The sequence below is a fragment of the Tasmannia lanceolata genome, unplaced genomic scaffold, assembly GCF_043159265.1.
Source record: "Tasmannia lanceolata isolate RefF3 unplaced genomic scaffold, GAP_Taslan_0.1 ptg000015l, whole genome shotgun sequence".
Lineage (NCBI taxonomy): Eukaryota > Viridiplantae > Streptophyta > Magnoliopsida > Canellales > Winteraceae > Tasmannia > Tasmannia lanceolata.
The window spans coordinates 43,942,802-43,968,747 of record NW_027518692.1 but is presented as its reverse complement, the minus strand read 5'-3'; the positions used below and the strand labels follow the sequence as shown (position 1 = coordinate 43,968,747).

General features: G+C 39.4%; 2 protein-coding genes and 1 pseudogene across 3 annotated transcripts in view; 2 read left to right on the top strand and 1 right to left on the bottom strand.

Annotated features, from left to right (window-relative positions):
• The first annotated feature begins 144 nt into the window (after positions 1–144).
• Positions 145–3,472, top strand: LOC143847461 (putative receptor-like protein kinase At2g21480). Its single transcript, XM_077356283.1, has 2 exons — positions 145–1,935; positions 2,296–3,472. The coding sequence occupies exons 1-2, from the start codon at positions 260–262 to the stop codon at positions 3,122–3,124; spliced, it is 2,505 nt and encodes an 834-aa protein (XP_077212398.1). The 5' UTR covers positions 145–259; the 3' UTR covers positions 3,125–3,472.
• A 943-nt stretch (positions 3,473–4,415) lies between these two features.
• LOC143847463 (protein RBL-like) lies at positions 4,416–9,360 on the bottom strand (annotated as a pseudogene). The gene is made up of 4 exons (XR_013235053.1): positions 7,312–9,360; positions 6,624–7,227; positions 6,294–6,419; positions 4,416–5,687 (listed from the first exon to the last, which is right to left on the bottom strand). The product of XR_013235053.1 is annotated as a protein RBL-like (transcript).
• A 4,356-nt stretch (positions 9,361–13,716) lies between these two features.
• Positions 13,717–25,946, top strand: part of SMC3 (structural maintenance of chromosome 3) — a 39,768-nt gene continuing 27,538 nt past the window's right edge. Inside the window, exons 1-8 of the mRNA XM_077353985.1 lie at positions 13,717–14,006; positions 14,681–14,770; positions 15,016–15,117; positions 15,247–15,423; positions 15,516–15,646; positions 23,170–23,248; positions 23,336–23,493; positions 23,582–23,657. Of these exons, the coding sequence (XP_077210100.1) occupies positions 13,863–14,006; positions 14,681–14,770; positions 15,016–15,117; positions 15,247–15,423; positions 15,516–15,646; positions 23,170–23,248; positions 23,336–23,493; positions 23,582–23,657 (957 nt within the window). The 5' untranslated portion in view covers positions 13,717–13,862. The remainder of the gene's footprint in view (positions 14,007–14,680; positions 14,771–15,015; positions 15,118–15,246; positions 15,424–15,515; positions 15,647–23,169; positions 23,249–23,335; positions 23,494–23,581; positions 23,658–25,946) is intronic.

The window sequence follows — 25,946 nt, the reverse complement described above, 5'->3', positions numbered from 1 at the left end:
TTTGCCACGTGTTCGATGGTGATGGGGGACATTTAGTGGGCCTCACTTTTTCTAATCTTGGTAAGAAATTGAAACGTGGCATTCTTTTTCCCCCAATAATAGGAAGGGTGACAGTTTTAAAAAAGGTCTTCCCTCTAACGACCTATATTATTTTGGTGGTGGAATGGCATTTGGATGCCGATATAGCAGAAAGAAGAAACAAAAGGAGAGGACAGGAAAGGGGTGAGAGAGAGAACCCCTCCTCAATGTGAAGGAAAAAATGGCATTACTCCGGGTTCTTCTCTTCTTCGTCTTCCTCATCCTTGTCTCAGGCCAAACTCTTCCATTTTCTCCGGCCGATAATTACCTCATCGACTGTGGTGCACCCAACACCATCGATCTCCCCGACGGAAGAATCTTCAAATCTGATCCACAGTCACTCCCCCTCCTCTCCGCCCGCGACAATATCCAAGTCTCTATCCCTGCCGGCGGCAATGTCAACGTCCCTTCCCCTCTCTACCTCACCGCCCGAATATTCGTCCAACCTTCCACCTACAAATTCAAAGTTACCAAACCAGGGTTACATTGGATCCGCCTCCATTTCTTCCCATTCAACAACACCGAGTTCGACCTCACTACCGCCTCCTTCTCCGTTACAACAGATGACTACGTCCTCCTTCACACCTTCACCTTTGATGAAGACCCCTCCAAGTGGCTTCTTAAAGAATACCTCCTCAATGTCACCTCTCAAACTCTGTCCCTCAATTTCTCCCCCATGCGAAACTCCGCTGCCTTCATCAATGCCATAGAGTTCGTCTCCGCTCCGGACGTCCTTCTCTACGGTAGTGATCTCACCGGTGATTTTGCGTTCCAGACCTCTTACCGTCTCAACGTCGGTGGTCCCACCATCACCTCCCAGAACGACACTCTCGACAGGCGTTGGGATCCAGACAGGATGTTCCTCTATAAAGCCGCCGCCGCAAAGCCCACATCCGTCTCTCCGACGGTTATAACCTACCCAGAAGGTTTGTCCCCTCTTGTAGCTCCCAACTGGGTATACGCATCTGCGGTACAAATGGCCGATGTACGCGTTAGTAAGCCCAATTTTAATATCACATGGAAGTTGGGTGTGGACCCTGCGTTTGGATATCTCATCCGCCTCCATTTTTGTGACATTGTAAGCCAATCGCTCAACGATCTATACTTCAACGTATACATCAATGGGAAGATGGCAATTTCAGGGCTTGATTTGTCGTCCCTCACGTCGGGCCTCGGCGTGCCTTACTACAAAGATTTCCTTCTCAATGCATCCATGGTGTCAGACCAGGTGTCCGTCGAGGTGGGCCCTATGAAGGATGACTCCAGCAAGCCCAACGCCATCTTGAATGGGTTAGAGATTCTCAAGATGAGTAACTCGGTGGGAAGTCTCGACGGAGAGTTTGGTGTCGATGGGTCGAGGTCCAAGGGCAATGGCGGGTCGAACCGCCGTGTGGTGGTTGCAGTGGGGTTCGCAATGATGTTCGGGGCGTTTGTTGGACTGGGGGCGATGGTGGTAAAGTGGTCCAAGAGGCCAAAGGACTGGGAAAAGAGGAATAGCTTCTCATCCTGGCTTCTCCCTCTCCATGCTGGGCATTCTAGCTTTATGAACAGCAAGAATTCTTATAACCTCGGCTCTCATAAGAGTGGATACATGGGAAATAATTTTTACTCCTCCACCCTAGGGTTAGGGCGTTACTTCTCCTTCTCAGAGTTACAGGATGCGACCAAGAATTTCGATCAGAATGCCGTCATCGGCGTCGGAGGGTTTGGGAACGTCTACCTCGGCGATCTGGAAGATGGCACCAGGGTCGCAGTGAAGCGTGGGAACCCACAATCTGAACAAGGCCTAACAGAATTCCAAACAGAAATTCAGATGTTGTCAAAGCTCAGGCACAGGCATTTAGTCTCGCTCATCGGGTATTGTTAAACAACCAATTACTCTAGAATCTGAGTGTCCTAAGGCCCCTCATTTATGCTTCTATACTCCCCTTCATGCATGTGTGGCATTCAATATGGGTTTTGCCACCTGAGTGTCCTAAGTGTTAAGGTGCATTGGAAACATAATTCTACACATGTTACTAATGAAAAAGCCTTAAAACAGTTTGAAAACGTGTGTAAAATTATGCTTCCAATGCACCTTGTGGCACTCGTTAAGAAAAACCTTCTAATACTAAGGAGTTGTTGGCCGGTGAAGCAATAGCTGTGATACCAAGTTAAACAACCAATTACTCTAGAAGCTTAAGCGTTGGTGTTATTTAATCATTTATAGTTGTACAGGTATTGTGACGAGAACTCGGAGATGATTCTGGTATATGAATACATGTCGAACGGGCCACTGAGAGATCATTTGTACGGAAAGAACCTTTCTCCACTGTCATGGAAACAAAGGCTGGAGATCTGCATTGGCGCCGCCCGCGGGCTACATTACCTCCACACGGGCGCTGCACAGGGAATTATACATCGCGACGTGAAGACAACCAATATCCTGTTGGACGAGAATTTTATTGCAAAAGTGGCGGATTTCGGGCTGTCGAAGAACGCACCAACGATGGAGCAGGGCCATGTGAGCACTGCTGTGAAAGGGAGTTTCGGGTATTTGGATCCAGAGTATTTCCGGAGGCAGCAACTTACCGACAAATCGGACGTCTACTCTTTCGGCGTGGTCTTGCTAGAAGCACTTTGCGCGAGGCCCGCTATTAATCCTGCGCTCCCGAGGGAGCAGGTGAATCTTGCAGATTGGGCGATGCAGTTGAAGAAGAAGGGATTGTTGGAGAAGATCGTAGACTCCCATCTTGTCTCTGAAATAAACCCGGAATCCATGAAGAAATTTGCGGAGGCCGCCGAGAAATGCTTGGCAGAGCACGGTTCCGACAGGCCTTCGATGGGAGACGTGTTGTGGAATTTGGAGTATGCGTTGCAGTTGCACGAGGCTGCTTCGCAAGGTAAGGTAGAGGAAGAGGAAGTGCCTGAAAATTATCCCATGGGTTCTGTGGAAGAGCCAAAGACGGAAATTTCTCAGGCAGTTGCTGCTGGTGAGGTACATGTGGTTGAGAATTCAGGCACTGCGGAGCTGTTCGCTCAACTTGCAGGGATTCAAGGAAGATAAAATTTGTTGATAGTGTGCATCATGGGTTTGATTTCTTGGGTGGTGTACTGATTCGTTGATGCTTAACTTATGATACAAGGATATGTAAGGTTGATGAAGGTGTAAGTTACATGTATTTGTAGTAGAGACTGCAGATGCCTTCGTCGTTGGATTTTATATATGGTTTTTGCATTGGTAAATCTGTAAATGTAAGGGTGTGACTTATAATATAGAATTATATTATATGTGAAAGACTATTGAGATATCTGCTGACATCTAATTGGGAGCCCCATGTGGGGGCGTTTAAGGACTTCAGTCATCCTTGGAGTACCCGAGAAGGTAAGGGTCCTAAGTGGACCTCTCCCTCTCAGTTTTGAAAAAGTAAAACTGTGTTTACCCTCTTCTTATGCAAAAGAACAAACAAAATACCAAAAAGAAAATGGAAACATCTCTCGTGTCTCCCTCCTTGTATTTTCTTTTCTTTTTTCCCTGTCCCCGTGTATCTGCAATATCTGCGTACCCTCATGTCATGCATACACCTACCTTTGAGATATCGTAGTGTGACTTAATTTCTGGTTAACGCCCACCAGGGCTTAATTCCTCCAAGGAGAGGCAAAGACAGTTGACGATCAGGGATCAAGGTTTTGCAGATTCTTTTCATTGCATAAAAAGGTAAACTTTATGGTTAGTGTATATTTTCATTCATCATCTAATCCAATGACTGATTTCCAATACTGGTATTTCATTTATTATTCTTCATTTTTTGGTCAAAACGATCCCGATCGAGCAGACAGCGCACGCCGACGAACCCATAGACATGATCGCTTTCTCCGCAACCATTCTCGCTCGTCCCCCTTCGGAGGTTTAATCTCTCCACACCCCAGACCACCATACTTGAAGAACTCACCTGAAGAGACAAGAACTTGCTCCACTAGCCCTCGAGGCAGGGACCTGGGAGAAAAAACCCAAATCAAACCTCGTACAGCCAGTTCCACCACGGCCTCGGGTACGACACTGAAGATTAAAGGACTGATAAGTTGCCTTGAGTATTGTGATATATACAGGTTATACACGAGTTGATTTATCATAGTACAATCACAACAGCTGGCCAAAGCTTGAGGCTGGAACATACATGGATTCATCATCCCTTAATCAAGGTGGAGCTCAATCACAAGCATCCCAATCAAGTCAACACACAAGGGAAGATCTTTGAAGGTCAAAAGCAAAGAGAAGAGACAGAGAGAGAGAGAGAACATATAGTATGTATATCCTTCTCTTTTACTCTGAACAATATCAAGGCACACGTTTACAATTCCCAAAATGCTTTTAAAAGGAACCCAAAACCATGTTTCAAAACTCAGAAAACATCAAAAATGATTTTAAAATAAACATTGGGAAAACCGGGTGGCTGTCGACCGGCAAAAGGGCAACATACCAAGTGAAATAGCATGTCTAGCCCGGGCAGCCGGACCCACTCAGGCGACCGCACCAATCGACCACAAGACACCAGCTGACCGAGCGGTGCACGCTATTGAAAAATAAATGGGAGCATACTCCACAAAGATTTTGTTTCTTTTTGTTCTCTTGTATCTTCTTTTCATTCAATTGTTTCTAGTAGTCCTTCTAGGTCGGCTTTGTATATTCTTCTTCTTCTATTAATGATATATGGCCATTCAAAAACAAAAAAATGGTCCTGCAACAATCACGAATTGCAACAATGATATTTGACAACTTCCAAGGACCCGGAGTCATACTGCTAGCTCAAGCTAAGACATTGGATGAATCACCGTCATCTATGAAGGGGGGGAGAGATGCGCATTGAACCACCGTAGACCCCACAAAAGGGCTCTAGCCTCCGCCTTATTAGAGTTGCAAATCCCGATTGATCGAGAAAAAGACATCAAAGGGTGGCCATTAGAATCGCGAATCAACCCTTCTATCCCAGCTGGACCTTATTTTCCTTTACCACTCCCATCAAAGTTTAGCTTTAACCATCCGCTCGGGAGGGGGGGATCCCAACAGGGTGAAGGGCAATTTTTTCTTTTTTAGGACTATCTTTCTCAAATAAGCGACTGTCAATTACGAATGATATCCATCGTGGAATATGGAGATAGAACATCCTCCGTCTTGACCCAACTAATCAAGTCAACCTTGATTTCCGACACTATTCTCCATTTCTCTTTTTCTTCAAAGATTCTCTTGTTCCACTCTTTCCTGTCATATAGTTGCATAGGGAACAAGCAACCATAGAGAGGGGCCCATCTTTTCAAAAGGACTAAGGCACCAGTTTAATATAGTTTTCTTGATTGATCTGTGGAACACCCCTGAATAACCAAAGCTTCTTACAATGACCCGCCAAATATCAAAGGGGAAGGGCAAAGTAATAACACATGATCAATGGTTTCTTCCACTGCCTTAAACAGTATGCACAGACTGACCAAGGTGATATGACTGGATTTTGAGTCTGTTACATGTGTTAATCCTTCTGTTGGCTACTGTCCATGCAAAAGCTGCGACTCTCGATGGGGCCGCCGACCGCCGAATGCTTGAGAAGCTAGTTCTAGATCCATCCCCACTAACCAACCTGCGAAAAAAGAGCAAACAGAGAATATTACTGAGGTATCAGGACACCAAATTCTCTGATCCGCAGAGAAGGGAAACCAATACTGTGTCTCCAAAAGAGAGAGAAGATTGGAGAGACTGGAACTCGTTTCTCCGAAAGAGATAGAAGACTGGCACTACAAAAGAGCCAGAGACGGAGCCAAATTGCTTTCGGTTTGAGAATGACTGAAGTAATGGAACTATAATGGTCCAAAAAATACCATTAAATATTTCGATCACTAGACATAATGACAGACTGTCTTTAAAGTTTGATAATTATGGGGACACAATTCATCCATAATGAGACAAAAAAGTAATCTAATCTGCAAGAAAAATATTTTCAAGGCAGCCAAAATGTGCAATTTGATGGAAGTTTTGGTAAATACAACAAAATATATTAGAAGGTCTGGGCCTAAAGATACATGAGAAAACCAAAAATTGTGTTTTGGTGTATCTTGTTGGTCAAGAAAGTCTAATTCTTGTCTTCATCAGTTGCATCAACCTTGAATACATGTGTACTAGTACCGTGTCCCTTTGCGGGTTTGTTTCAGCTTTTCGAATGTCTTTCCTCTGGTTTGGATTGACTCACCACAAGATTTGATCTTTAGTCTCCATCCCTTCTCTGCCGGCAACCCCAGCCCTTTCTCTGATGGATTCAGTCTTCTTTTCAAGCTCCCATTTGTAGCCACATTCTCTGCTACAGAATTCTCCACTGCTGCATAAGCAAAACGCCATTAAGACTTCAAAAAGTATGACTTATCAAAATAATGTAAGATCTGAAATTGGAAAAAGAACTCCATTAGGAATGTCATTTGGCCAGACTCAATCAGAAAGATGGCAAAAACAATGAATTGCCTGGTCATGCATGCAAAAATTGGATGTTATAAATCCAAATGTAAATAGAAACAAAATGATATACCATCAAGAGGACTTGATGCAGGGTTAATCTCTCGTCCATTTTGGACCACTTCTAAAATTGGGGTTCCAGGATGAGTACTGTCCTCTAACTTTGCTGGGCTTCCAACATATGTGTCTTGCTCTTCGGGAACATCTAGAAAAAGAATTGGGGTTCCAGGATGAGTACTGTCCTCTAACTTTGCTGGGCTTCCAACATATGTGTCTTGCTCTTCAGGAACATCTGGAAAAAGAGTTGCGGTTCCAGGATGAGTACTGTCCTCTAATTTTGCTGGGCTTCCAACATATTTGTCTTGCTCTTCAGGAACAACTGGAAAAAGAGTTGGGGTTCCAGAATGAGGACTGTCCTCTAACTTTGCTGGGCTTCAAACATATGAGTCTTGCTCTTCAGAAACATCTGGAAAAATAGTTGGGGTTCCAGAATGAGTAGTGTCCTCTAACTTTGCAGTGCTTCCAACATTTTTTAGCTCTTCAGGAACATCTGGAAAAAGAATTGTGGGCAAGAAACAGAGTTCTTCCTGTGACATATCTGAATCACTAAAAGCTGAATCTTTCTCCACTGTTACGACATCAACTTCCTCATCTTCATTAACATCCAATTCTTTTGCCTGCATAAATGCATTTTAGAACAAGCAAACCAACAAAATTAAAGAGAAAAATGAGCAAATATAATTTGTCAAGTTCTTTCTTACATTTTCATTTTCAGGCATCAAATCAAATTCGTCTTCTTTCTCTATATGGTCTACATTATCCTCGAGCTCTTTATAATGAGGAGCAAATGCACTCCAGCTCTCTATATAATCTTTGGCCCATATATAGACTAAGCCACATGGAAACAGAGACCACGATAGGGTAGACCGGATGCCAAGCGAGATGTGTTAAAGCTTCTTTAGGACCATCTAGGATCTTTACGAGATGCCCAATCCTGTTCCATATACATATCTTGTGCTCTCCTTTGCTAGCAGAACCACAAGCCACCCACTCACCATCACCACTGAAACATGGTGCTTTCCAGTTGATCTGAGCAACAGAACCCTGAAATTCACGGAAAAGAACTAAGCACTTGGACCCAACTGCCTTCAACTTCTCTACACCTTGCAACTCATTAAAAGTGTTACTCGGTTCATCAAGAGCCTTCAGTCCATCTTTCTTGCGTAGAAGATTTTCATAAATTCTAATCGTACAGTCATTTGAATTTGTAAGAAGGTAGTGACCATTCCTACCGAAAACAATATTCTTAACAAGAGCACCCCCCGATATGGGAACTATTGCATATACGTTATTCTTTAAATCCATTATAAGTATTTCCACTTTGGAGTTCCCCACGTATATTAGATCACCATGTTTGTTAAAACTCACGGCGGTTGGAGTGTAAGGCGGAGAACCATCAGCAAATTTGTGGCGTGAACGAGAAGTAGTGTCAATGCCTTCTTCAGACACTGAAACTGGCAGCACATTAGTGGTTCCACTGTTCAAGTCAACAAGTATAGGGGCGGAAAAAAGCGGACATGCTAAACATATGGATGGAGTGGATGAACCTGGATGGAGATGAGCATGCAGGGGGATTTGTTGTAGAGTTGTACGGGCTATTTTTTTCCCACTGATAACATTCCAAAGTGTCAAGGACTAATTGGCCGCCGAAGCAAGTAAATGGTGACCACTCTTTGACCAACAGACACTTGTTATGGCATGAACACAATCCTTATCAAAAAGCTTTTTAGCAATCCCCCTGGTTACAAAATCCCAGATAACACAGCTCCCATCAGAGCACCCAGCTGAACACAAGACCCAAAACCAAAGAGTCAGTCACCATATCAAATGAATAAATGAGAATATGACATTCCAAGCCCCAGAAATTTCTGTTGATGAAAAGATACAAAACTGTGCATATAATGTGGCATGAAAGAATGGTAACAAAATTTAATGTATGTATCACAAAACTCTTCATATGAGAAGCAGAAGCTCAGAAACATTGGATTAAACAATTTCGTCAAACATTTAAGTTCAACGGAAAATATCCAGTGTTAGACAAATCTGGTCAAGCTCACCGAGGGTGGCCGATGACAAGTAGAAGGTCCAACAGTAGCAGATATTGATCCAACAGTTGCTATTGTTGTCCAACACTGGATCATTCCCAGTATAAATTTCGGACATCTTAACATCAATATGTTAGTGCTATATATCCAGACAAAAGTTGATGCAGAATTGGTGCAGGACAGGTAGGAGAAGTTAAAATCAAAAGTTCATCTGAAGGCTGAAACTAAGAACGGATCTCTATCCAGTCTCGGAAGTATTCCCTTGCAAGCCAAGCGGTCTTGAATTGTCAAAATTCAATAGAAAAGCCATAGGTTCAGATTATCAAAACAGTGATAGTCCCTCAAAAGGCAACCCCAGGAGATTCCAGGAAATCTGGGAGTGGAGGTATAATTCGGCTAGTTGTTACTTTGCATTTTTATATTTTATGAACTAACATGCAGGTCGAATGCAGGGCCATTTTTGATGGGTTGAGGTATTGTAAATTTTGAATCTCTATAATGTGAGAATTGAATCGGATAGCCATTTTCTATTTTCTTGTAGATCGCATCAAAGGTCTAGGAAATATGCCTTGGACGATCTTCAACGGACGCCCAAAAATAGAAAACTAGTTCAACATAAGATAGAGGGGATGGTCAAATAATGTTGAGACTATCCATGTGTTCGACAGGACAGCACGTGAGCTTCCTTTTAAAGAGTATGATTTAAAATTTTGATCTTCAAAGGACGCCCAATTGGCCACTGACTGTTCATATTGTTCTCAGCACAAAAAATGGAAAGTAAAATGAAAAGGATATCATGATAATTCAAAGTGTGCAGAAAATTTAATTATCAGGAAGCTTAAGAAGCCTCAGGAGAGTAAATCAACAATATCTCCTCCAAAATATGGCTAGAAACAAATAATCCAACCCAAATTGATAAAATTTTCTCAAATGTGGTCAAAATTGATTCTTATTTTCTCTTGAGATCTAAATTATTTAGGGGTTAATAAGATAGAGAAAATGAAAAAAATAAAAGAAAAAAAGATAAAGATATATGGGAGAAACGAAAATTTAGTTACCTGCAAGGAGAGTTCCACGCCGATTAAATGCTATGCATTTCATGACCCCATGCTGCAAATATTCCTCCATTACTTCAGGAAAACCTCCCTGCAACGGATCTTCACATTAAAAAAAACAGAGAGAGAGAGGGAGAGAGAGATGCATAATTCGTCTAAAACACTTAGGGGCTGTTTGGATACGCGAATTTTAGAATCCACGTCTTGAGTTTGAAAACAGTGTAAAAGAGGGTTCGTGATCAAGCTGATGTGTGCTGTCCTGACAGCGTTTCTAGTGATAAATTCAGGTTCTAAAAATCTCTCCTGCATCCTGAGATTTCTAAAACCAGGAAATATGGGAGGATCTGCTACTCTCTTGATGACGGACAGAAGCGAGAAGTCAAAAACAATGGCTGGTCTGCTTCTTCTCTTGTCTCTTAGCTATGATTTTGAAGAAATCCCAGATCTTAAAATCCGCGTATCCAAACGGCTCCTGAAAAGTGATGGAAAAAAGAGAAGCAGAAAATCCCGGTCGATCTGGAGCTGAAAATAATGAAAAAAATGCGAACACGCAAGCAAAAGCAAACAAAAACGTATATCATTATAGAGCAATCTAATCAGAGGAAATGGTAGAGAAAAGATCGAACAAATTCAACACTTCAATCACATTCAAGAGAGGAAAAGAGAACTTGAATTCAATTACATACGACATCAGTGATATTAACCTAAATAAGAAGCAGAAAATGCAAAAGAAAAAAAACCCCAACGTTATGGTAGAAAACCTAAGAAGAAGGAGGTAAATAAGAAAAAGATGAAATCAACATAGAAAATCTAGAAAGAATACCGAAAATAAGAGAGGGAGAAATACCATACCTTTAGATCTTCCATCTCTGATTCAGATGGAGTGAAGGGGTAAAGAGGGTCAAAATCGAGATCGAGAGAGAGAGAGAGAGAGAGCGGGGTTTCAGTGTTTAGGAATTCAATTTCGTGAGAGCGGGAGGGCGGGAATGGTTTGTGGGACTGTGGGAGAAATTATCTACTGTGCGCGCGTGAAGTCCAGTATTTTTCATACTGTGCGGCGGCCCACTCTCTAGTTTAATCCAACGGTTCATTTGTTAGGTGACAATGTAAATAGTTTGTGAGAAATTACATGATGTGCAGCCGTACAAACCCAGCAAATCATGGATGATCCTAAGCCACCGATCTGTAGATGGACTGCACAGTATAGATCGCGGGGTTGGGAACATCCTGTGGAGATGATTTATGAATGTACTTTGTGGCCGAATAAATGAACGGTTTGGATCATACTATGGAGTGGCCCTCACAGTACTGTTTGAAAACCACAAAAAATATGGGATTTGCTGGGGACCGGCTACTGCATGGGAGAGCAGTCACATAGCTCAGATTTTGTCTGGTTCATTTAATTGTAGCGGAGTGCATACGGTGAGACGGTATTGGTTTAAAAATTTAAGTAATGCCGGTGGTATCACTAGAAGACACCACCGTATTCCCTCTCGACCTTCAAGAATATTACTTAAACATCGATTGGTTGAACCCTTAGGCTAACACATATCATGCGGTACATGGCTTTGTGCCAGAGAAATCAATCCCACATAGAACAAAGAATTAGAACATCGTACAAGATAATCTTTTGTCGTACATAGTTGGTTCCAATAGTATATAGCACATATACATAGCACAAGGATAAAGAAGGCAAGAATCATGATTCAACATGGTTTTTGACAAGATAGAAGAGAATCTGAGGTCGTTCAACTCATGGAAAATCTCTCACATACAGAGAGATGTAAATGTAACCGTAGAATATTTCTCCAATATCTAATAGTAGTGTAAATGGGATAACATCCCCTTTCAATTGGTCCTCCCAAACTGTTAAATATTGTACTTCAAGACTCCTCTGGGAGTGCCTCTATAAAATTGTAATGTTACGTTTTCTTATAATTAACTGGTAGGGGTTTGCCAAACCCCAGCTTACTTGCCAAAAAAGGCAAAAAAAATATAGTGCACTGCTAGGAAAACGGGAATCCGTTTTGGGAAAAAAAGGGGCATCAATCAACTGAACCACGTCCCCAAAAAAAGAAGGGGTTCAAATCCCCATAAAATCAATAAATACACCATTAAAAAGGTCAAATCAACAGCCATGTCCATCCCTCTTTTATTTTCAACACAGAATCCGTTTTCAAAGTGTTTTCCATTCCAAAAATCTAGGATAAGAAACAAAGTATACAAACAATTAAACTAAGGTAGATGACATCACCACAACCATGTTTTAATAATTGCACTGATCCATCTTGTCTTCTATTTTTTAAAGAGCTGTCAAAGATTTTTTACATTTCCCAAAAGGGGAGTGATAAATCGACTCCCCATGTGTCTTTCTCTCTCCTCTGGGTTAGAGAGAGAAAGAGGAGAGCGATAGACACATGAGGAGTCAATTTATCACTTTAGGGGGTCGATTTATCACTGTCCTTCCCATAAAGGTTGCACATGCCAATTGGAAATGAAAAGACAAGATGGATTAGTACAATTACTAAAACACTTGGGGTTGAGCCTCTAGCTTAATTGGTAAAGATTAGGTTCGTCGACCCTAAGATCGGAGGTTCAATCCCAGCTTACCTACCAAAAACAAAATTATTTTTAGGGCCCATTTGTTTTAGATTATGAGAACCAATTGCGGAGTCCCCAATGGATTATTGGAATCAAATTTAGTGCAATTTCCGATCCAATAACTGGTTGAAGACTCCACAATTGGTTGTCGCAATCTAAAACAAACTGGGCCCAAAACATGGTTTTGCTGATATCATTTCCCGAATTATTTTCAGGACAAGCTATCCATAAAACCAGGTGAGTTAGGTCCAAGGTTTTAAATTTCGAAAGAAATAGAAATGCGTAATACTCGAAATGTTGCTTATCCCGAAATTTTGTATGAAATTTAAGGGATTTCACCCCAAAATCTTGATTCTTGATAATTAATATTATCTCGAATTCGGTTGATACGAGATAAGATTTGGTCGGATTTTAGCTGAAATTTTAGTTTCAGTCTATTTGGAAACCAAAATTTGAAACTTTACTCGGGACAAGGTCTTATTCAAGATCATACTATCCTACTGTCAAAAAGTTGTTATAAGTAGGCTCTGTTCACTTGTTTTCCCGGGAAAGGAAAAGAAAAGGTTTCCCGGGAATCTGACGTGGCATTAGGAAAAGAAATCCAGTAATATGTGCAGGAAAAGGTTTTCCTAGACTGTTCACCTGCACAGGAAAAGGTTTCCCGAGAAAATGCTTGCCCACCTTTTTTAACTAGTTTTCATGGGAAAGCAAATCCCACCAAAGTAGCAGGGAAAAGGAGTCCCACAAGAGAGAGGGGGGGGGGGGGGGGGGGGGAGGAATGGGCTTTTCCACGTCAATTTTTGTTGTTTTTCAAATATTCCACATGTGTATTTTTTTTTTCCTGTAAAGCAAGTGAACATCATAATTTTAGCTTTTCAGGAAAAAAAGAAGCTGTTTTCCAGGGAACGCAAGCGAACAGAGCCTATTTTCCCGGGAAAGGAAAAGAAAATGTTTCCCGGGAATCTGATGTGGTATTAGGAAAAGAAATCTAGGGAATCTGTGCAGGAAAAAATTTCTCTGAACTGTTTCTGGATTGTTCACTTGCGCAGGAAAAGGTTTACAAGGAAACTGCTTGCCCTTCTTTTTACACTAGTTTTCCAGGAAAACGAAATCCACGTGTTTTTGGTTGGAAATGAAATCTCTAGAGGAGGGGAAAATGGGTTTTTCCATGTCATTTTTTAACTTATTGCAGAAATTCCACATGTGTAATTCTATTCTCTCTGGAAAGTATGTGAACACCAGAATTCTGTCCTGTCAAGGAAAAAATGAGGCTGTTTTTCGGGGATTTTTTCAGGGAATGCAAGTGAACAGAACCTAAGGGGTAGCATCGGTAATGTAGGTTGACCCCACGACTAAAGGTGCGCGGATGTACCTCTCGGCGCAAGTTAGGGTCTCCGCTCTAGTCACACCCGATTTGGAGTTCAAAACCGAAGCGACTTTTCGTTCCCGCTTAAACACACACACTCTCTGACTCTCTCTTTCTTTTTGGTGTTTTTCTCTTTTGCCCTAGTCTTCTCCATTTCTAATTTATCCGATATTTTCTCGATTGGGATGGCCATGGAGTTCGACACAGTTGCTCCCACAGATCCCGAGAGCGAGTCTGGACTTAGAAAACCGAGACTCTTCATCAAGGAAATGGTGATGAGGAATTTCAAGTCTTATGCCGGAGAACAAAGGGTGGGTCCTTTCCATAAGGTTAGACTCTTCTCCCTTCAAAACTCATTCTCATCTTCGATTTTCCTTCCGATTGCTAAATGCTAACAACCTATCTGTCCTTTCTGATTTCTCATGTTTCAGGGTTCTTATTTATACTTTATTTGATTTCTATGTTTCCTTACAGGCTTCGTTGTTCTTAAATTTGTAATTTCTCATGATTTCTGCCATTATTGTTTGGATTTTTCCCTTTTCCCCTCTTTGGAGTTTTTGTTGATAATCGTCTCGAGTTAATCTTAGGGAGATGATTTTTTCATCCCCCCCTGTAGGATTATGTGCCCCCTTGTAACATGATTCTACATAAAAAGCGTTAAAATCTACCACAATTCACTTTAAAGGAGGGGGGGGGGGGGCGCATAATCATACAGGGGTGTGAAAAATCATCTCTAACCTTAATGTTATTTTTCTTGTCATATTGTGTTCTTACTTGGGATATAATTTTTCATTACATTTATTGCTTTCGGAACGATCATATGAAGAACTGTGAAGAAATGACAAATATTTTGCCTTGAATAAATATGTTCGTTGCTCCTGTCTGAAACTAATTTTCCTATAAATGGCAGCATTTCACTGTTTATTTGAATGTCAGAAGCGATTTTGATTTTAGTACTCTAAGACCAGCTGAATGTGCACTTTCATTTACTCGCAATGTACAGAGTTTTACAGCAGTTGTTGGTCCAAATGGAAGTGGGAAAAGTAATGTGATTGATGCCATGCTCTTTGTGTTCGGGAAGCGAGCAAAACAGGTAATTTGGCTGGTTTGTGTTGAGTTGAGGGGTTATATCGAATTTTTAGAAACTGATGAAGTCTTCTGAAATCATGAGAGATCAAACTAAGACACGAGCGTTTTAGACTTGAGAAAGACATTCATTCAGTTCATTGTGTCTTGATTGGACTTGGACGTTGGCCTCATTGAGTCCATTTTAAGGTTTGAGTTTTTAAAACTGGCTATTGACTACGATTTTGTTCTTTTTGTTTGTGATTTGTGAAGATGCGCCTGAATAAAGTATCAGAATTGATCCATAATTCCACCAATCACCAGAACTTGGACAGTGCAGGTGTTTCTGTTCATTTCCAGGAGATCATAGATCTGGTAATGCTTTTTTTTTCCCCTCCCTTGCTTTGGGTTTCACTGTATTACGTTCGCTCATGCTTGGGTCTTTAGTTTTTAATCTATATTCTGACTGTTTTTATCTGATCTGCGGGCATTGCTCGTTTACAGGAAGATGGAACATATAAAGCTGTTACTGCAAGTGACTTTGTCATTACTAGAGTTGCATTTCGAGACAACTCTTCGAATTACTATATAAATGACCGTAGGAGTAATTTTACGGAGGTCACCAAGAAATTGAAAGGAAAAGGAGTGGACTTGGATAATAATCGTTTTTTGATTCTTCAAGTATGTCATTGTTGATAAGGCTTATTCAATTGTAAAAAGTTCATACCGGTATAATTCATCTCTCTCTTTTAATTTTTGTGATTGCAATTCAGGGTGAAGTTGAGCAAATTTCTTTGATGAAGCCGAAGGCACAAGGGCCTCATGATGAAGGGTTTCTGGAATATCTCGAGGATATTATTGGAACTAACCAATATGTTGAAAAGATTGAAGAATCCTATAAGCAGTGAGTTTGAATTCTTCCTAGTTATTGTCTATTGAAAATCAAGTCGGAAACCAAGTGGATTTATTTTTTTCCCCATATCATATTTATCCCGATCTCTCTCTCTCTCTCTCTCTCTATATATATATATATATATATATATATATATAGGAGAAGAGAAAAGGAAAGGATTTTTTGAATTATTTGAAAGTTCTATGAGAAATACACATCACTTTTTTTGACTTTTTTTAACAAAGGCACCCATTCAACCCACATATTTTCGATCCTACCCCCTCCTTTATACTTTTTAACAAAGGCACCCATTAAAGCCACATAATTTCAATCTTACCCCCCTCCTTTATGCTTTTTTAATAAAAAATCTATAAGGTGATCTTAACCATCCGATTTAAGAGGAACAACATATTATGGAAACCTCTATAGATTGGAGGGCTAGGATTAGCCTATGGAAATGATTTTTGGGGCACAACCTATTTATGTTGTGCTCCATCACATGGATGGTTTGGATCAACCTATGATGCGGTCCGTACAGTTCTTTGTCGTCCCGTGCATGGCACGGGGTTTTTTTTACTATATATATATATATATATATATATATATATATATGAGGAAATTTTTTCTAGTCGGCCGACTAGAGAACCTTCTCTAGTCTGCCGACCAAAAACACAGTGGTCCTACATTATTTGGATAATCCAAAACATTCATTTGATAGGCCCTAGCATAGATAGGGTGTGCTCAAAAAATCAGCTGCATAGGATCATCCTAACCTTTTGATTTGTGGAGGTTAAAAATGGACAGATTTGTGGAGTTTATAAGCGTCCATTTTAACCTCCATAAATCGAAGGGTTAGGATGATCCTATGGAGATAATTTTTAGGCACATCCTATCTATGTCAGGGCCCATCAAATGAATGCTTTGGATCATCAAAACAACGTGGGCTCACTGTGTTTTTAACCTCCACTGTCCATTTTTAACCTCCAGAAAACGAAGAGCTAGGATGATCCCATGGAGCTGATTTTTTGGGCACACCCTATCTATGCTAGGGCCCATCAAATAATTGCTTTGGATCATCCAAACAACATGGGCCCACTGTGTTTTTGGTCGGCAGACTAGAGAAGGTTCTCTAGTCGGCCGACTAGAAAAACTTTCCTCATATATATATATATATATATATTCCAATTCGGAAACCTCTGTTTTTTATCAGGTAATGTTTGGCTTGTTAATTTTCTATATTGAAAGACACACTTATCTGTGATACATGTTGATCATGTGTTTATTGTTTTTAAACCCTATGATTTGATATCCTGATCAAGAGTCTACAACTTGTCATCTTTGTTATGAAGGAGAGAACAAAAATAGCCGTTAGAAGGACAAATCTGGAATTTTTCCAAAAATTCGATCGGTTCCGACTTGAACAGGGCATTTCTCCTTATATTGCATGGTCAAAACAGAACAAAACAGGGCGGAACATGTGTTTTTTGTTTTAATTGATGGTTATGAATGGACTTGCAATTTACATTGTTCTACTTCTTTCCCATTTCTAATTGGTCTTGAATGTTGTGGATTTACTGAAATGTAATGTTGGTTATATTGTTGCGAGGATAGGGCCCATCACTTAAGTGTCTAGGATGTTACTCATGTGTATCTAGGATAGGGCCCATCTTTTTCTATGTAATTAATGACATGCGTATAAATAGAGAAGTTAGTAATATATATGTGTGTGTGTGTGTGGGCGCGCGCGCGTATGTGTGTGTATTGTTGTATTTTGATTAACTAAGGGGTAGAATTTCCTCACATGATGACCAAAAAAGGCACTTCTCGATATATCTATAATGTGATTGGCTAGGCAATTTCCCGAAAAGCCATTTCGCGGCTCACTTTTGTAGGGGAGAACACCCACACTGTCTCACTTTTTAGCAGATTTTGTCTTATTCATGTAATTCATCTGAGGTGACTGTTCTCTCCTGTAAAAGTAAAAGTGAGCCGCGAAATGGCTTTGTGCGAATTTGCCTAGCAAATCGCATCTATGTATAATATATACTATGCATGTTTCTTTCGTTTGTCATTCATTTTCTTTCCATGGAAAAATTTTATTGGAAAACTTTTCAATGGAAAATTTTTACCGGACTTTATTTATGATGGATTTTTTTACACCTCGTGCATAGCATGTTTGGGGCTCATCATGTTCAACACATGTTTTGATAAGGTGAGGCCCATTATTTTATACCTATGCATATGTTGAGGCCTACCATTTTAGAGTACACCCATGAGTGGGCACCATCTCCACCCGAATCCCTCTCCACTTCGGTTTCTTGTTTCAATTCTATATTTTCTATATTTTATGTATGCATCAATTGGTGTATCAAAGCAAGTTTGTTGTGCTGAAGATACACTTTCTAAACTGTGGTGGAGTCTTTATTGTCCTCATGGTGTCGGTGATTCAGTGGTGGGAAGACAAAGTTGCCTTCTTGGATGAAAGAACTCACAAGAGGACTGATCAGTTCGCATAAATCATCAGGCATTGTGAGACACATGATTGAATGAGAAATGGTGAAAACAACACAAGATTGATAAAAATGATTTCGAATCTAGACCATTTCATTGTTAAGGTGATTCTATGCTGTTTCGAAGAGCGGGGGAGGGGGTTGTATCTCAAAGAGAGATCAAGACTGAAATTGAATCAAACTCGATATCTCAGGATTCCATGGTAAGCTACACCTAGCGGAATTCTCAGAGAAATTGAGTGGATTAGAAAATTTCTTTGAGTGGAAGGAACTCCCTGGGAAGAAGGTCATGCTAGTCGCCATGAAATTGGAGGAATATGCCCCGACTTGGTGGGACCAAGAACAATCTACTTGGGAGAAAAAGGGACAGGCGAAGATTGCTACACGGGTAAGATGAAGGTGCGTTTGAGGTAGAATTTTCCATCAAATTATTTCCCGACCAGCTTTTAAATAATTTAGAACTTACATCAATTGAAAAAGGAATGTGCACGAAAGAGTTCTATTAGCTTTTTATTTGTATTAGTTTATAAGAAAGTGATGAGCAAAAGATGGCTTGATATGTTATTGTTATACGTATCCAAATACGAAATGAAATCTTTATGGGTAGGATACTGATTCATGGGGATGCTTTTCAACTCAGATTGAAGGTTGTAGAAAAGTTGTGACAAGAAACCACAAAAATGATGATTCGATCAAGGGTACAGCTAGCACTATAGGAAACATAACTAGTGTTGGGCATGGATGGTGACTGTGATCAAAATATTAGAATGTCGAGCAATCAAATCCTCCCACCATTTGTGTTAATTGTTGTAATGGGGTCCTTAGTCATCAAATTCTAACATCAAATGCAGAGACAGAAGCAACATTTAATTGCTTTAAGTTTGACGCGCGGAGATATTGTTCTTTCGAATGTCTAAAATGCAACTTTGATGCTCAAGCTCATCTTTTTGAGCTTAATGTGGATGAAATTAGTGAAAGTTATGAAGGAGAGTTGGGTGATCCAATTTATGACAGCATGGCAATGCTGTGGAAGAAGTTGAAGTTGATCATGATGAAAGTTTAGTGATTGAATGGCTATGATCACTGGCTGAATCTAAAGACATTAGCTAAGGAACAACATCTTTCAGACCACACACATCCAGTGACAAGGTCTGTGACATTATTGTAGATGGTGGAAGCTCTAAAACTGTTGTGTCGAAAAATGGGGGACAAGCTAAGTTTGAAGAATGAGGGACATTCACATCCATGCAAGTTTTCTTGTTCCAAGCCTTCAAGGTCAACGAGGCAAGATCAATTTTTTGTTTCTTGTTTCATATTCCATTAGTAGAACATACGAGGATTCTGTTTGGTGTGACTGGTGCCGACTGGTGCCTACTGCCTATTGATGCTTACCATCTCTTGCTTATCTTTGTCCATGGCTGTAAGATCATAAAACTATAAAGAATTGCTTTTATAGTAGAAAAGTATGCTTACCATCTCTTGCTTATCTTGTCCACGGTGAGAAATCCACATACATTTTGGAAGGATGGTACTAAAAATAGCTTTTTGTCGTCAAAAAAAGAATTGCTTTCCAATATTCAAGAAAAGAAGGGAGGGAATATCTTCTGAGTGTTAAAGTTTGTGGGAGAAAATACAGAGATGGGTAATATTGACGCAAAGCTGGAAGGTGAAAAGGACAAAGAAGACCAGCTTGAGGCTGAATATTTGCAGCAGAAGGGACACCCAAAGCAAGTAAGAAGGCCTGAAAGACTTAGGAGACCTATGATTTGTGGACACAGACATGAGTGTCACGTGTCGACACAAACACGGCAAACCCCAAATTTTAGAAACGGGGACATTGCTAAAATAGGAAGTATGCATAATCATAATTTGTTGATATGGATTCGTGTGTCGAGTTTCGACACGGATATGAGTTGTCCGACATAGCAACATCTAAAAATCTAGAAACAGTGAAACATGCGTACACATAAGATTATTGATTATTACACACATACGTGTCTACACACCCAAGCAATACATATAAAAGTGTCCAAAGGAGTATCGACATATGTGGACACGCTTGTCGTGTCGGACACAGCAGGACACGTGTGCCAGCAATAAATTAAAAAAAAAGGGTGGCCTACTACACGAGGCTCCTGCCATTGCGGGGTATGCGGAGGGCTGTATGCCTGTATGTATGCAGCCTTACCCCTGCATTGCAGAGAGGCTGTTTCCGTGACTCAAACCCGTGTCCACCAGGTCATAATGGAGCAACCTTACCATTGCGCCAAGGCTCGACAGCAATAAATACAACGTGTTGGCTAAATTATAGCTTAAGACTCAAAACTCGGTGTTGCTTAGTGAATCACATACTTTTCTCCTTGAACCAGAGGAACCAGTTAAACTGAACCAACCCATGTTATTATAGAACCCTCCATATCAACTGTAAATCAGTTAGTAGGATACTTTCTTGGTTCATTTTATATGAGAGTTTGAGGGTTATTTTTTTCATTTCATTCGCTAGGGGTGGTATATAAACCACCAGCTCCTTCATTCGAAGATCGGAACAAGAATTTTGAATTGTTTTTAGCTGAGAATTGCAGCAGTGAAGTGCTGTTTCTTCTGTTCACGAATGCCCGTGCATTCTATTTTCTGAAGATTATTAGCTCAGATATTCGAGTAAAAAATCTGCTTCCAATTCTTCTTGTTTCCCTTCTTGTATGCAAGACTTTGCATTTTGAAAGCATAGAGAACTGTCCATTCGTCCCCTCAATAGGGTTCTACTACTGTTTTCTTCGGAGGAGGGAAAAAAGAGACTCAACTTTTTCTTATAGAGCATGCAGAGGGATGGTTCTGCAAAACTTCTTGGTCATTTTGTGTTCGTTTTGACGGATATTTAGAACCATGATGAGAATATGCGGGAGGAGATAAAAGATGGTATCATGAAGGTTATAGAGGAATTTCATAATAGGGTTTGATTAATCAAAAGCATCAATGCTATGTTCCTAAGAAAGAAGGAATGAAAGAAATGAAAGATTGTAAGCCTATTAGTCTTGTGGGCAGTCTTTGGAAAGTAGTTATCCCGTTTTTTTGACTCTATTCGGTTTGTTTTATGTCAGGACATAAGGGGACATTTTGATTAACTTCTGGTTAGAGTTATCCTTCATCTCCTCTCGTAACTACTCACTTTAAGACCTGAAACTGCACTTTAGGATTGCTTTGTTTTGTCATGTAGAAATGTGATTTGCAATCCAGATACCCTAGAAAAGCCTTTGCTTTGCTCATGGTGCTCCTATATAAAAGCAAGCTTTTAAATTTCGGTTTCGGTTTCAGTCGCCATGGAAACGAAAACATTTCTGTTTTGGTAGGAAAATTAGGTAGAAATCCTATAAAATCACAGAAACTTATGAGAACATATGCAAATGATATTATTTAAAGATTTTTCAGGAAATGCTAGGAAAAGTACACATACACACTTTGAAATTATCCCATAAGCAAGACAACCATCCATAATGGTTTAAAACATTGAACACCTATTGACATGTGCAGTCGCGTATCTCTCATAATCTAATACATACCAAATTTCACATGCAATTCATATAAATACTTATGCATAATACATGTACCACATTGGCATACAATTCATATAAATATAATTATATAATACATACTGACAATGTTTTGAAAATCGGAATCGAATCGTAAATCGTAATAGGGGCCGAATCGTATCGGATCGTAAATCGTATCGTAAATCGTAAGATTCATTCAGAAATATAAAAATATATATAATAAAAATTAATAAACAAATTAAAGAATAAAAATAGCCAATTATTCATTTTTCATCCAAATTCATTAATTCAAATACAAACTACCATGATTAGCATTCAATATCGTAATATGAATTGTTTGCTGACAAACTTGACACATACTGATCATCTAATTCTCATCCAAACCCATGCATCATATCAATTCTCAAAGTCTCAAACATCAAAGGACAAATATCAATCATAAAAGACGGAAGTCGATATTGTCCTCATTATGGTAGTCTCCCACCTCGATGTGAGTAATGCCCTCAAGCAAATGCTTTGTGCTTGACTGGTTCGATTCGTTCGAACTCCTAGACCTCTGTCTTCTTCCTTCTGATGAGAGGGATTTCGAAGGCTTCTTGTAATGTAGAAAGTAAATGAGGTCTTTTGAAAGAAGTCATATTTTCTTTTATACAAAACTTAATTTGGATAAATCGCATGAATCGTACGATTTACAATCGAATCGTAATATTCAATAAAAAATCGTAAGATTCGTACAAATTAAGATTCAATCATGGGATTCAAATCGTTTTGCCTAAGAATCGTTAATCGAATCGTAAATCGTAAGATTTTCAAAACAATGCATACTGATATAGTATACCGTGATTACGCTTACCGTGGTTGATGCATTTTGGTCGTTTCGATTTCGGTGGGGATGGAACCGGAAACCTTTCAGTCATTTCATTTTGGGGTCAATGGAATTTTAAAACCATGCATATAATTTGGTAATGCTCCCTTCCTCTCTCCCCACTCTCGCCTTCCCTTCTCTTTCTCCTCTGATATTCATGTGAAACGTTCACCTACTGGAGCACTTTTTTTCAAACTTTTGGGTCTTACCTCTCTCTGGCATCAATTGTTGATTTTGATGTATTTTATTTTCGTTTGTCATCTTTGATTTTTGCTGGTTAGAATTATTTTTAATAATAATCAATTAAAACTAGGACATGCAATTTGTAGTGCAATCAATTTCTGGTTTGTGGAGTGCTGCATTCCTTTAGCGTAGCATGGCCACGTTGGAGGTCTTGTTTCTTTTCTTCTTCTCTTTTGTCTTTAGAAGTAAAAAAGGAAACAAATCTTCTGCATGATGGTTTAAATTTAGTCGGCATGATATTTAACATGGGTTAGCTAATGAGTTATCTCTTTTTGTACTGTTCCCATTTTGTTTGAAACATTCCTACGTGAATATTCAAGATTGAATGAGTAGATAACCAAGAAGCATGCTGTTCTTGTTGGTTTGTAGGCTGGAAACCCTTAACGAAAAAAGATCTGGTGTGGTGCAAATGGTGAAATTAGCAGAGAAGGAAAGAGACAGCTTGGAGGTACATGTGAACTTCTGAATCAAATACTTGTCTTTTGCTAGTTGCTAACCATAGGTGCACTGATATCTACATAATTCTGCCCTGCAGAATGTCAAGAATGAAGCAGAGGCTTATATGCTGAGGGAGCTTACACTCTTGAAATGGCAGGAAAAAGCCACCAAATTGGCTTCTGACGATGCAGCTTCTCATACTGTTGAATTGCATGAAAATCTGTCTAGCTTGGAAGAAAATCTGAAGGATGAAAGGTAGCTTTCGGGAATCTTGAAGAATCAAACTTTTTGAAGCTTTGCAAATTTGAAACATATTATGGTAGTATTTTGGAATCATTTTTAGGGAGAAGATCCGGGAATATTCTAAAACATTGAAGGATCTTGAGACAGTGCACAACCAGTATTTAAAAAGACAAGAGGTGAGTATTTGCTTGCTCGTAATGCTCTTAATCATTGTGTCTTGTTATGTTATACACACACATACTTATAATACTTAATATTCTTGCTCGCTTTTGCATGGATCTGTCAGCATATGATTATGTGTTGAATTTCTCGATCTGGAATTGTTATGAGATTATAGAGAAAGCTTAGGTCCTGTTCGTTTGAGATTATGCCCACCGATTGTGAGTCCAAAACCAATTATTGGACTCAAAATTAAACGTAAATTTGAGTCCAATAATTGGTTTGGCACTCACAATCGGTTGGCATAATCTTAAACGAATAGGGCCTTAATCTTCTGAATAATATAACGACTTGTATAAACTATTGACAGTACAGATCTGAGATGAAATATTTACTTTGCCTTGCATCTGTCTGTGATCTGGTAGCCCAATATTTTCATTTAGCTTGAGACCTTATTTGGATGCAAGTATTTATAGTGCAACTGTTCTAGTGAGAATCACATTATGATTTTAGGGCATGAGGATTATTTTCAATTCAGAAAGTGACAATATCATGCTAAATTCAATAATATAGTTGGTAAATAAAAAATGAAACCTTCATGTGCAGAAAAATTCAGCCTTTGAACTTAGCGGTGTTATTCTTGCATTACAAGCACATATTTCTTAATAGCCACTGATACTGCATTAAAGTTTAACATTCCAAACAACAATTTTCAACAATACATGCAAGCAAAAACATGATGGCGCTTCTTTGTATTATTAAGTTTCAGCAACAAATATCTGATGCAACCCAAATCACCCCCAATTTCGAGAAGCATCAAAGTAGAAAAGCAACAATAAGAGTCCATCGTTATGGCCGAAATGGGAGGCTGCTGTTATTTTTGTCTATTATGATTTTATTTGATTTATTTTTAAATATTTGGGTTTAAGTTTAAATAGTTTTCAGTTGTGATCTGTGGACGTGGACATGAGTGTTGTGTATTATGGACACACCAGACATCCAAAATCAGTGGAGACATACCAATTATGAATTTAAGCCAAGAAAATAGGACCACTGAAACTTTAAACTAGGAAATTTATTAAATGCTGACTTTTATTTTTTGTACACTAGTCGCTAACTATAAAACACCACTTCGGGACCAACCGACATTTATTAGACCCAAGATTTGTTCGTTGTTAGCTTTTTCTGCGGGCATGAAAGTTGTCCTTATTCTATTGTAGCTAGACCACCTTTAATCCTACAAATTGTTCTCGCATGTATATTTGGTAATTTGCCTAATACTGTATCCATAACTCCCAATAATGTAGTTCCAATTAAATTATAATGACGAGCAATCAAATGGCTTAGCTTGGCATGTGTATCTACCTTAAAACATTAGCCAATCTTTCTTCCCCTCTTCTTTTTTGCTCCATTTTCAAATGTAGACAAAGGAATATTAATCATACCACCGGATGAATGTAATTTTCTTTTTCTAGTTTCCATATGTCCCATCATCTCGTTAATGATATTGATAATTATTAATCCTATTATTTTTTCTTAATTCCTTCTACAGAAATTTGAAGCACGTAAGACTTAACTCTAGTATGCCAATTATTGAAACCACCTCTTTTCAACTTCTTAAACTTTTAACCAAAATTCCACAAGGTGTCTCCCAATCTTCATCTTGATTGCCTGTGATGCTGTTTTAGTACTAGTAGGTCAATAGGTGATCCACTTGCCAATGTCACATATTACGAAAAGCAAACAAGCACAATAAAAACTAGTGGGTCAATAGGTGATCCAGTTGCAGTCCGTCAATTGGTCAATTAATTTGAGGAAGAATATTTATATTGCAGCCATTAGAAGGATGCAAAAAATAAAGAATGCTTTTCCACAAAATGAAAATTGTAAAAAATAAAATAATACATAATGTAGCAATCAAAGGGGAAAAACAATTACATAATTAGTGAATTACAAATAAGAAAACATAATTCAGCCCATTAGAATTTAGAAATGAAGAAAGTGGACTAAGAAGAGAACTGTTTGCTTGTTAAAAACAGAAATGTTTGGCGAAGAGAAGTGAGCTCTTTGAATGTTTATTGTTTGAAAATTAAATAGTTCACTTTGTACAGGCAAACAGATTGCAAAAGCAAATAGTTCACACTCCGTACATGCAAATAGCAAACAGGTTGAAGCAGTCTCTTCAGTTTGAAACAGATTGAAACACTCCATTTCTTCACTATGCAAGAAGTGGATTGCCATGCAAGAGGCAAACAGTTCAGTTTGTACCTGCACTTGAAACAATCTATAGGTGAAGAAGAAGAAAG

Excerpts from the sequence above, each read along its gene's own strand:
- LOC143847461 (XM_077356283.1), top strand. The coding sequence starts at position 260 with ATGGCATTACTCCGGGTTCTTCTCTTCTTCGTCTTCCTCATCCTTGTC. Across the intron at positions 1,936-2,295 it reads CATTTAGTCTCGCTCATCGG|GTATTGTGACGAGAACTCGG; the intron begins GTATTGTTAAAC and ends ATAGTTGTACAG.